The sequence below is a fragment of the Ixodes scapularis genome, unplaced genomic scaffold, assembly GCF_016920785.2.
Source record: "Ixodes scapularis isolate PalLabHiFi unplaced genomic scaffold, ASM1692078v2 PGA_scaffold0__279_contigs__length_252992795, whole genome shotgun sequence".
In the NCBI taxonomy this organism is placed as follows: domain Eukaryota; kingdom Metazoa; phylum Arthropoda; class Arachnida; order Ixodida; family Ixodidae; genus Ixodes; species Ixodes scapularis.
The window spans coordinates 127,650,873-127,663,007 of record NW_024609835.1 but is presented as its reverse complement, the minus strand read 5'-3'; the positions used below and the strand labels follow the sequence as shown (position 1 = coordinate 127,663,007).

Below are 12,135 nucleotides of genomic sequence, written 5' to 3'. Positions count from 1 at the left end.
TAAGTCATAATTGCATGCAGATACATGTTTGGACATTTCTTCGAAACTCACGTTGAATAACAATAATCACATCTTAAGACGGCACTTACCTAGGCTATACATAGATCATTCTTAAAAAAAGTATAACTTATCTACCATGAATAGCTCCGGCTGCAGCGTGCTTCAAATCTGGCACAAACGATAATCGTCAAAAACCCGTCGTCCTTCCTCGCCCCTTCGGGGATTTATTTCTTTAAACCTAAGCATGCCAGAACATTGAAATAAACGACATTGTCTTTCGTAAGGAACGCAGCACCGCGTGTAAAAGTTCGAGAAAAAAAATTACGAATGTACCCCACTACTTGAAATCAAATGAAACCGTCCGCCGGTCTTTCGAAGTTCGACGAACGTCGAACTTTTACCCTAAAAGTTCGAAATTCGTCGAACTTCTGACTTTTCAGAATTCGAAAGGTCGAAACTTTTCGAATTCTCTTGATAAATAAGTTCGAAAGTTCGAAATTCATCGAATTTTTTGGTCAGTCAAGTTCGAAAGTTCGACAAGCATCGAACCTTGCAGCACAATAAATTCGAAAGTTCGAAAAAGATCGAATATTTTAGCGTAATAAGTTCGACGGTTCGAAAAGCGTCGAACTTCTTAGCTTAACAAGTTCGAAAATTCGACCTCCGTCGAATTTTACGATATAGACAATTCGAAAAATCGAAATCTTTCGAACCTTTCGAACCACTTGATTCGATCATCGAAACTTCGATTCGAAAAAAGTTCGCGGCATCCCTACAATTAATGCTGCTTCTGAGGTCCAATAGATGAGACTTGCACAGCGATTTATTAAATGGGGAATTTTATGGCCAAGGAGGACTATTAGATTTATTCAAATACTGGATTACCTTTATTTCAGAACTGTTATTTCAAATTAAGGGTCGATATATAATCATAACCAAAGAATGCGAGGCAAAAAATTAGAAAAATGTTCGAACTGATTGAGATTGAGATAGCCCAAACGCTCCCCGTGTCAGTTGCTGCTCCTGGCACACCGGTGCAAAACAGTGAAGCATGACCGCAGGGTGCGTATTCGGAAAATCTTGTGGACTAAGTCAGCAGGTTCGATTTCGGCACACTCATTGGCACATTTACATGAATGACACATTGCCTGGTTTACGGGGGGGGGGGGGGGGGGAGAGAGAGAGAGAGAGAGAGAGAGAGAGAGAGAGAGAGAGAGAGAGGGGGGGGGGCGGGGGACTCTGAGGCTGGGTAAACGCTGCATCGATCCACGTAAGGATCGATGCAGTGTAGGGATCGATGCAGTGTAAGCAAATCTGGGAGCTGGCCTTCGCCAGCTCCCAGATTTGCTTACACTTACCGGGTAGGTAAATCTGTCGGCTGGAGCAAAATTAAAGAGGGCAGCCACGGCCAAGTGCCCCAATGCGTCGTGCCGGTCATGTCAGACGACAGTTTCTGGACTCAACAGCCGGGAAGGCAAAGGCAATTAACAGGAAATCGGTACATATACCCCCAGGTGTTCCATTTGGACTGGCAATTGTGATTATACTAGTCGGGAAAACATATAGACCGAGGATGCATCAATGAGGTTCTACTGTTATCATGCGTAATGTTTTCGCTTGCTGCATGTCACCAAAAACAACTAAAAGTTCTCCCTTGCACAAAAACAAAGCCTATTTTAACAACAACAAAAAAAAAAACAAGTACCAGAGGCACCAAACCACTCATAACAAGCATAAATCTACAACAGTGTCATTCATGCACAGCCAAGTACACAATAACAAAACATGAGTAGGTTCTAATGCCCCTTGATAACCTGAAAATGGTTAGTGAAGGCATGCCAAAACTAAGCACTACATTAACAAGCACCTTCAATCTTTCGGAGGCATATAAATGGTGAAAATAGCCTAAAAGTTGCTTGCACAATGTAAACCCTCATCTCCAAAGGTACCGCACCGCGACTTTAAGCTTTGAGACTGTCAGTTTCATGGCACGAGGTGGATACCGCACGCCCTCTGTCACCACTCCCTCAGTATAGCTGACAAGGGCCTTGCAGTAAACTACTCAATTTAGTATGCCTTTACTGCAAGTCCGGACTTTCAAGGTAAATTGAAATTATCTCGAGCTAAAATCAACCTAAAACATACACTCTCCTAAATAAGTACCAAAGAAAAAAGTACTCTCTCAAAGGCCTGCGAGGTATCTTAACTGTACTTTGGCACATGGGAATTGCCTCTAAAATCAAACATTACCGTGCAACTCCCATTACATCTTTGTTCAGATGAGAGTGGTCCCCACCTGTCGATTCAAAAACAAGCCGGACCAAGTTTGGAGGCTGCATGCACACCTGGTCGAGCGACCCCGCACACGGACAAAAGTGGACCAACTCCTGAACAGATAAACCTCGAGATGTGCAAATGATGGTACAATGCCATGGTAGGCTACAAAAGAACATTTTGATGTGGAAATATAAAAACTCTTAGCAAAAGCAATGTCTTGTAGCGAGTATTGAGAAGCTGCGCACCACATGGCCTTTCAGTGCGAGGCTTCTCGCAGCCGGGCTAGGTTTCTCAACGGGGGACTTAAAGGTTGGACGCGATGTCACGCTCAGGATTCCTGGAAGTAAAGTTTATTCAGTCCCATGTTAGTGTCAAGCATCGCCAAGGAGTTTAACCAAGACCCAGTCGTAGGAGTCCTCCAAAGAGTTTCTCCATCGATCATGGTTCTACAAGAGGCATTCAAGTTTTAAGGTCTCCTAATTTATGATAATTCATAAATAACTATCAAGCAGTTGTAACAAGCAGCAGAAACATTGTCATGTCTCTTGTAGTCCTATATGGTTTTTTGCAATGTCGACGCTACAACGACACGGCTGCTGCAAAGGCTTCCTTGGGGGTCTGTCCAGACCACTGGGAAACTGCCGAGGCAACAGCAGAGTGCCTTGAAAATGCTAGATGCTCTACCACAGAGAGTGGCCTTCACGGTCAAAAACAGCCGAAAATAACTGAACACGTCACGGGATCAGGGAGCCTGAAGAACCAGTTCAAAGGTGTTCTCATAGAGAGAAGCTTTTAAAACATCTTGCCCGAAGAGCCGAAGCATTGCTGCGATGGAAGATCACAACTGCAATCTTTTCCAGTCAGTTTTCTCCAATGTGGGAAGAAATGTTTCGTCAATAACGCCAACAAGGGATGCAGCAGTCACCATTGTTCCCTTTGGTATGCAGCTGATGAGGACGACGCCTTCACTATCCCAGAATATGTTCATAACAATTTCCTCCACATTGATGGTAGTGCGAAAGTTTTTCAGTGGTGAGAGTCGCAGTGTTTGGATAGCTGCAACTGGCGTTTGATCTAGGGATTGAAAAGCTGCGTTCGTCACCCATTACGTGTGATAACTAACAAAATGAAACCACCATTTGTGCCATTATCATGGGACAAATTTGCCTGATCCCATGCAGGTGCAGAAAACAATCAGCACGCCATTCTCTCAAGATGAACTTCACAAGTTTTAGTGTCTGAAGCAAGGGCGAGACCAGACGGGACAAGCCTCTCATGATTTTAACAATACCGTATTTACTCGGCATAATGAAGGGACCTTTTATACTGAAAAATCGACGTAAATTCTTATCTCCCCTCCCCCCTCCCCCCGCCCCGGTAACCAAACTGCGCTGTAAAAAACAAACAAAAAAATTTTTTTTTTAATTTTGAAATTTTTTTTTTTGCTGTCTTTCCCAAGTTGTTTCGTTTGCTTAGAGGGCTTCTCCGCTTCTCTTTATTACCTTCTTGCGCGCGGCCCCCTTAACCAAACTGCGCTGTGCAAAAAAGAAAAAAAAAAAAAGCTCCTTTGTTTTTTTTTTTTCCTTAGTTCCCTGTTTTTTTGTGCCGCCTTTCGCAAGCCGTTTTGTTTGCTTAGACTCTAAGCCCTCTAAGCCTTAGAGGGCTTCTCCGCTTCTTTCTTACCTCCTTGCGCGCGGCGCGCGACCCCAAAGTCTAGACTGCGCTGTGCACAAAAAAAAAAAGAAAAGCTCTCCCGTTTTTTTTTTTCTTGCTTCCGTGGGGGGAGGGGGTCAAAATTTTGACGTCCGAGTTGGGGGTGCGTTTAATGCGCAAGTGAAAAAAAAAAAAAAAAAAAAAAAAGTCGAAATTTTGAGAGCCGACTTTGGGGGTGCGTTCATTACGCGAGTGCGTTCATTGTGCGGGTAAATACGGTATTACTGTGCCTCGCACTCATTATCAACATTACTCCACATATTTTAAGACACTCCTCATGCCTACAGCCACTTACAATCGAGAGAAAAAAGGGAAAACCTTGCAACTTGAATGCCCCTCGTATTTATAAAATTCACTCAATAGCACATGGTAAGAACTCGGCTGATAGCAAGCTGGGAGGAAAATGGATGAATCCTTCAAAATAACAAAAACTGAGACGATTGTGGCTTGAAAGATATCATACCTAGTAGTAGCTATAGCTCTAGTAAAATATCAAGTACATCAAGAGTATGCAAACAGGTCAAGTTTGTACAACGAAGTAAATGTTTTACCAGTCTGCAAAAAGGCCAAATGCGGGCATTTTCATCTTAAAAGCCATTTTCCTTGGGGTCCAACCAGCCTGCTGGTGCCTAAGCCACGCGCTTCTGTCTTCCACGACAGTGTACCGCATCATCCGCAGTGAAGATCTAACGCAAGTCTCTAGCTTCATTTAAAGAGGCACTCCACCGTTTCTCAAGGTTATTTATACCGAATAAAATAATTAAAACATAATTTTCTGACCCTTCGCGATTGGTCTTGGTAGTAGTAATTCTTTTCTTAAAGCCTTCTGCAATTGTAGCTTGACAGCTGCAAATTACTTTGATTTAAAAGCAGAATTTTGAGCATTCCAGTGAGCATTCAGAGTGGTCATGAGTGATGGTCAGTATGGCACATACATTAAACAGTTGTTTAGTTAGTCTGCACCAGTAGAGCTTCTTCCCCCCCGGCATCACGGCTGGTTCACACATTTGCGATTAAGTGTGGACAAGAACGTTGCGCCTGCTGCAAAACTTCCGATGGGAGACATGAAAAAAGATTTGACGAGATCCAGAATTCTCGCCAGAATTACCAGAACATACTTTCTGCAGAGAAGGGACACCATCCAAACAGGACCATTTTCTATGGTACTGTAAATGCTTCAGAAAGGGATGAAACACTTGCAACTCTAAACCCCTGAGACAAGCCAAAAGATATACTAGTACAAGTATCGATAGAGCCTTTGTGTGATAAAGAAAGTAAACTCCAACTGCTAAAGTCTGTAGTCTCCTATCTAGAGATACCGAACCTCAGTAAAATGTTTAAAGTTTTCTTTTCTTGTCAGGCCATGCCATAGCGCAACTGGCGGCAATCAGTTTGTCGAACGACACCTCACTGACAGATCTTGAGAATTATCGTTGAACGCAATCCTGCTGTTTTCGCAACAAACTTTGTTTCTCGCCTGGAGGGGAGGGGCCAAGGCTTGGGTAAACACGCCTCAGTAAATCACGCACTAGCATTTAGCGGTTTAGTAGAGGAAAAAAAGTATTTGTTGTACATGAAATGTCGCAATGGCATGTGTCCAAGGAATGAGCTTCGCTTCCGCGAAACAAGCTTCCATGAAACATAGTGTCGAGGAATTGAGTGTCCATGGAGCACATGTCCACAAAAAGTTGTCTACGAAATACATTTTCACCAAATGATAGGGATCCTAGCGTAACTTCCTTCCTTTTCCATCAATAAAAATCTTCATTCATTCATATATAGACTGAAAATTTTGGAATATATCCGAGATAAAAGCTATGCACTACTTATGAGAAATGGTCTCTTACAACATCGTCAGAATCATTTTGAATTCATAATAAAAGAATGACCCATACAAAATTTGAAAATATATAAGTAAATTGGAATGACCCGCACAAAATTTGAAAGTATATCAGTGGATGGGAAGTGTTCCATTGCTGCCTCATAGAATGTCCGCGTGCATGTTTTCTCATCATAAGCTGTTACAAACGAGTTAAACACACCCAATCACTCTTAAAACACAAATGTGCAAACCAGCCTATTGCTCTGCAAGGTCTGATGCTGTCCTTGTAGTCAATATGTCATTGTACACTGGATGCAATTCAGTGTACAATTGCATCCATAAATGTACAATTGCATCCATATCCAGAAATGGAAACAAAATGTGTGCACTCAGCAATACAAGTGTTCTTAGGTCTTTCAAAGAACAAAATATAATTAGGGGTAGAGATATTTTGAGGTGCATAATGTATGCTCTTATGGTAAAAAAAAAAATGAGTGCCTTACCACCACTCCATCGCTTTGGCGGCACTCAACAAAACAAGTAAAATGTTTTTGCTTGCAAATATTGGAGAGTTATGTAAAGCTCAAACAAACACAAATGCTAGTTTGCTTACTGCCATAACCTCGCAGCAAGGTAGTACAAAAGAATGGTAGCTCTAACTTCATGTTTCTTAGGATAATGGGGTGCTGGTGCCTCCTAACTCAATCTTAACATCAACAAATATTTTCTTTGAGATTAGCACTTATATAAGTAGCTGTTTTAGAAGGGAATAGGTTAACAACCAAAGCATGCATCCCTTCAATGTACACTGCGGGATACAACCTTGGCGCTCTCTTTGCATTTTACTAAGAAAAGTTATTCGGGAGCACCAATTTCACCGCTTAGGTTATGGTCTGAAATGAGCACCTTCCACCACATTACGGTAATAGTTGTGATGACAACTCTTAAATTCCAAGACAAAAAAAAATGGTGGTCCTTTGTTTGCGTTAAGTGTCGCTTGTCTGTGCAAAAAAGCCCATTTGCAGAACTGGAAAGATTATTTTGAGAAACAAAAAGAATAATGAGGAAACAAAATAAAGACGGGGAATGTTTACAAACATCAACAATGTGCACATGCAAAGACACCCATGGTAATGATCACAGAATACTTTCTGGCAAGTTCTGGCCAAGAAATAGTGAGTGCCAACAAAAGGAAAACAGGACAGCAGCGTTTTGCAAGCAAGCCACTTCTTTATGCGTGCCCAGCAAAACATGCAAGTATAGAATTCAGGAAGCACCCCGAAGGGAGCATATCATTATTCCTAGGTCATGACACCCGTGGTGCAACAAGGTATGATTGTCAAGATATGCTTTGTTTGCGTAATAACAGTGAGCAATAAGCCAAAAGCAGAAAAGAAGGCAAGCACAAAGGTAGAGAAGAAAGCCAGCATAAAGTGCAGCATTTGACGGTCCAGAGAATAACTTTAAAAAGCAATAGCAGTGGAAAGAAGCCACTTTAATGAGCATCCAGAGCATGACAAGTAGTCTTTCTATCACAAGGACACTTTAAAGTGTAGCAACACTCGCATCTATCTACAGTCGGTGACAGGCTAATAACCCAGTAATAGACGCTCTGCCTGAGACACGAGCTTTCTGCCTTTGATGACCCTCTGCCTCACGTACAGCCAAGACTTGGCAAAAGGCAAAGAGCGTGCTCTGGGCGTGGAGCATCTACCGGGCCCTGGCTCTGTCACCAACTGTAATTGTATGCAATTCAGTAACCTCATACTAAGTATTGTAGCTGTAGTGATAGAAAATAAAATTGCTGCATATCTGTGGACTAATTATTGCATGCGTTCAGATTAATTATACCACAATTTATTGCCTAACGAAAATACAAATTGGAGGGTGTCTTACAATCTGAGTGTAAGCACTTCATTAAAAAAAATGTGTCGCAGCATCAAGAAAACAAGCAACATAGATACGCAATCATTTGCATCGTTGTCTAGCTAGCAGCACCCCTTCGCATTTTTAGCTGTCACAGTTCTCGTTTCATCGCTTCAACAGACTGCAGTAACAGAGTGGGCGTGTTTTCCAAAAAAATACTCATATTTGCCTATCACAGGCCTAATTTGCAGAGAAACAACAGCAACTGTAATGAGGACAATAAACCTATTTCATCGTCAGTATCAAAGAAAATTTTATGCTCGGTAGACGCAAGAACTGCGGGACACCAAAAATTATGCTAAGGGTTGTCCAAACAAAGCTGTCTCCGGGATAACATTCCGTACAACGGTTTGTAAACTGAAAGGGTACGTCCCTATCCTACGACAAACGATATGGATCGCTCTAGCATCAAAATGCTGCCAAAAGTGAGACAACAACCGTCGCTGGGGACAGGAGGGTGACTAGTTGCTCTGCAGACTAGAAAGTTCCCAATTTTGCCTAACAAGGCGTGAAGAGGACGTGAGTGTCGGCAGGGGGTGGGCTGGGCATATTTACATGTGTTCTGGGTGATTCTTGATGCACTGTATCATCTCGCTGGGTGCGATCTCGTGACTGCATATTCGGTGAATGGCAACAAACAAAGGGAACCTGCAACAGAAAGTCGGCCAACTATTAGTCCATAACTAAAGATGCAGCAAGTTACTCAGTGAGCAGGTGGAGCCACCTCAATCCGGCAGCCCCTCGTATTAGGGATTGCTACGGTACGAGGCAAGACAATGAAAACAAACCACAGTTACGAGGTCATGCATCCACGGTTCATGCGACATCCCGCATTTTCGACGAGTTGGCGTGGGCTCAGCGAACTCCCCATAGAAACAATGCATCAGAAGTTCAGATTTCACGCGTGAATATGAGCATCCAGCATCTTCCATCAATCCTAGCATGCCACGTCACCGGAAAAAACAGACAAAACAGAAAAAACAAAACTGCGTGGCTGTGCTGGCTGATGTATCCTCCTCCTTTCATCGTGTAGGCCAGGGGTTCTCAAACTGGGTTCCGGGAAACGCAGGGGTTCCACGAGCTGGTCTCATGGGTTCCGCGAACACCCAAATTGCAACCCCCCCTACCCCCCCTCCCCCCATGTCGCAGGGTGTGCAGCAGGACCATGCAAAGCACCTTCATCTCATTTTGTACTGACAGTGCAACTGATATAGTGGGGATATAAGGGAAGCAACACAAGCAAAATTGCCTACAATTGTGCATCTGTTAATTCTCAGACGGCAGATATGGAGGAGGGGGTTTCGCGGCAGCTTTTGAAGCTTCCTGGGGTTCCATGGGGCCAAAAAGTTTGAGAACCCCCGGTGTAGGCTGTTTTTTGTTCAATCTTCCTTGTTGGCGGTGTTGCTATTGGTTGTTCATAGTTTTTGCCCCCTTCACCTCCACCCAATCACCCCCGGTGTAGGCTGTTTTTTGTTCAATCTTCCTTGTTGGCGGTGTTGCTATTGGTTGTTCATAGTTTTTGCCCCCTTCACCTCCACCCAATCACATCTTCTTTCACTTTCCCATGATACGTCCCACTTTGAGATTTTTTCGTTTCTTTTTCATTTTCTCCTTTTTTGTTGTTTCTTTCTTTGAGAATGCACTGTTGCACCGCAATCCATCTGCTCGTGTGGTCACGCTCGAGGGGTCGTAGCTCATGCCATGTTATGTTATCGAAAAGCGAAAAAGGCATCGGATCTCGGCGTATCTTCTGCTTATGATTTCTGCATGCTCCGCAGAAGTTAACATGCTCTTGAAAAACAGGGTGTCGTGCGCATGTCAACTCATTGCGACTTGTGGACCTTGTCAAACATCTACTACAACACCACCGTTCATGATGCACTGCCACTCTATGAAATCGTCAGAAAAGGAACTACTACCTGATGCCAATACTTAGAACGAAGGCAAATGTGTCGCAGGTGCCAAGGCTATGTGCGTTGCCATAAATATCATATTTTGATGGTGTTCGACGGTTTGCATACGACCCGACGGCGCGACTCACTCGCTTTTAGAAGCTGGACCGCGGAATCCGAAAGGAAACTACTGAACACTTCTTCGAGAACAAAGCGAGGTGAAAATAAAATCTTACTAGCACGTTTGCCACACCACACCTTGATTTTGTTTTTACTTATTTGATTGCTTTATCCTCTTTTTCGTCCAGCAGGTTATTAGCATAGAAGTAAATGTACAAGTTTGGCATACTTCTGTCAAGTGGGGCCGAGCCCGAAAGTTGTAATCATTTCTTGCTTGAATATAAGACTCGCAGATCATACAATCTTTTCGCATGGTCCCGTGAAAGTCGCATAAACGGGGTGCCACTGTACTGCGTACTAACAAAATTTATCTGCATGCAATGCGGGCATTGGAGAGGTACTAATTTACTCAAAAATAGGGCAATCTTTCTTGGGAACAGCACCTAGGTATGTATGTTTACTCTTCCTCAAACACGCAGCAAGCAAAAAAGCTGCATTGGCCCGGTTCGTTCTAAAAGCTAACTCACACATTTGCATTTGGGTGTGATCAACTGCGACTGCAACAGGTTGTGACAATTTATGAGAGGACACTGAGGCGTTGTCTAACAAGTAGCTCTGGAACAGTTCCGATCTGCACATATTTTACGCATCATTCTTTCCCCGTGTGCTTAAAAACGATTTGGACAAGTTAACCCCTTAAGTGCCTTGGACGAGCTGAGCTCGTAGGCCACTTCTTGGCTAAAAATGCCGTGGACGAGCTCAGCTCGTCCACTGTTTTTTTTTAGGTAGGCTCGTCCGAGTAGTTTTATGGCGCTGATCATAGATGGCAGCACTCGTTTTAGCTGGCAAATATTTTTTTCGCCTCCGCTCATTTTTGCATAATATACTTTTCATATTTTATGTGCAATACTAGAGAAATAACAATTTAAAATAAAAAAAAATAAATAAAAAAGATGTCACTGTTAAGTTACTTTTGGAAAACAAATTTGGCACTTAAAGGGTTAAGAGACTTTTTCATAGACTGTGCATACATTTGATCCTACGAATGCTGCCAAACCTTCAATCTAACCGTATGCAGACTGGAAGTGTTCCAAGGCTATCCGATAGGTGCCAGTAGATACGGTACTATCGCCAAAAGCGTTTACAAGCCGTCGCAATACAGTCGATTGTATTCAAATGCAATTACGGGAAGCTGCCTTTAGTGTTCGTTGTGGTCCCCTTTAGGGGTCAACATATCAAGCCGATCCATATCTGTCTTCCTCAATTTCCTTAGCTCTGTTCCTTTTCATGCTCTCCTTTTGGCCCAAAATGCCAAGAGTTAAGGAGCTAGTGGATGAAGGGAGAAGGACTGATTCCTGTCCTTTCTGTACAATGATGGTCTTTAAGGCAAAAGTGAGTAGCAGTACCACCGCAGTTACTCTAGAAAACATTAAGAGGCATGCAATATCAGCCTGACCTGTCCAGCATATTCTTGTTCTTGAGCATGGTGAACACTTCCTCTGCTGTCTCTGGTCCCTGGAGCTTTTGACCATTCAGCATTTCTTTCTCCAGCTCTTCAATGGACTGCAATTTCAAATACATCAAAAACAGGGCAATTAACTTTTTTTTTCTCAAATTCAGCACCATAAATCATGCTCAAATCAACGCTGGCCTCTAGTGTTGGAGACTCTTTTTTATTAACACCTCCCCTTACAGTCAAACCCGTTTATATTGAATTACAAAAAAACGTCTACCAGTTCAATATAGAGAGTAATTTGATATAAAAGTTTTAATGAATTTGACTCTCAAAAATCCACTTTCTGATGACATATTACACAATGAAATAGTCTTGCATCTTCTGCCTTTCCTTGATTGCATCTGCAATAATGATATTTTTCTATACTATCGACGGACTCCAAAGTGCTGAGGCCGCTGCCTTCTATATTCGCGCATTAGCGCCGAACTATGCCAAGAGCATGGAGCACGTCCAAGCTGGAGCATCTTCTCCAGCAGAGTGCCATTTTGCTCTGCAAGTTGGCTTTTCCCTAAGGAATGCAGCGGCTGCATTGGGGGAAAGCCAGCTATCAGAGCAAGCTGGCTTTTTTTATCTTCCGGGTGGCCGCGTCAACCGCCGAGCCCTCCGCTAGCAGTCACACTCCGGGAAGGAGGCCCTCCTTCCCGCAGTGTGACGTCACAAAAATACTTTTCGGAATCTCTGCTCTCACTCATCTTCAGCGCTTATCAAAGCTATGCACACACACTTTTGGTTTCTTTCTAAAAAAAGCAGAAAAAGACGTCATGACTGCTGCCATGATGTCATGACAAGCACTTGACAGTGGAAAGATCCTCTTATCCCGTAACGACTGGTCAGATGTTTTTTTTTGTTTCTCGCATTTAGATACATCT

At 43.0% G+C, this 12,135-nt stretch overlaps 1 protein-coding gene across 1 annotated transcript in view; it reads right to left on the bottom strand.

The window, feature by feature from the left end:
• Positions 1–1,687: 1,687 nt before the first annotated feature.
• The window catches only part of LOC8052446 (glycerol-3-phosphate dehydrogenase [NAD(+)], cytoplasmic), a 37,944-nt gene continuing 27,496 nt past the window's right edge, over positions 1,688–12,135 (bottom strand). The window contains exons 7-9 of the mRNA XM_029993338.3: positions 11,207–11,313; positions 8,294–8,386; positions 1,688–2,614 (exon numbers count right to left, since the gene is read on the bottom strand). Coding sequence (XP_029849198.2) covers positions 2,581–2,614; positions 8,294–8,386; positions 11,207–11,313 — 234 coding nt within the window. The 3' untranslated portion in view covers positions 1,688–2,580. The remainder of the gene's footprint in view (positions 2,615–8,293; positions 8,387–11,206; positions 11,314–12,135) is intronic.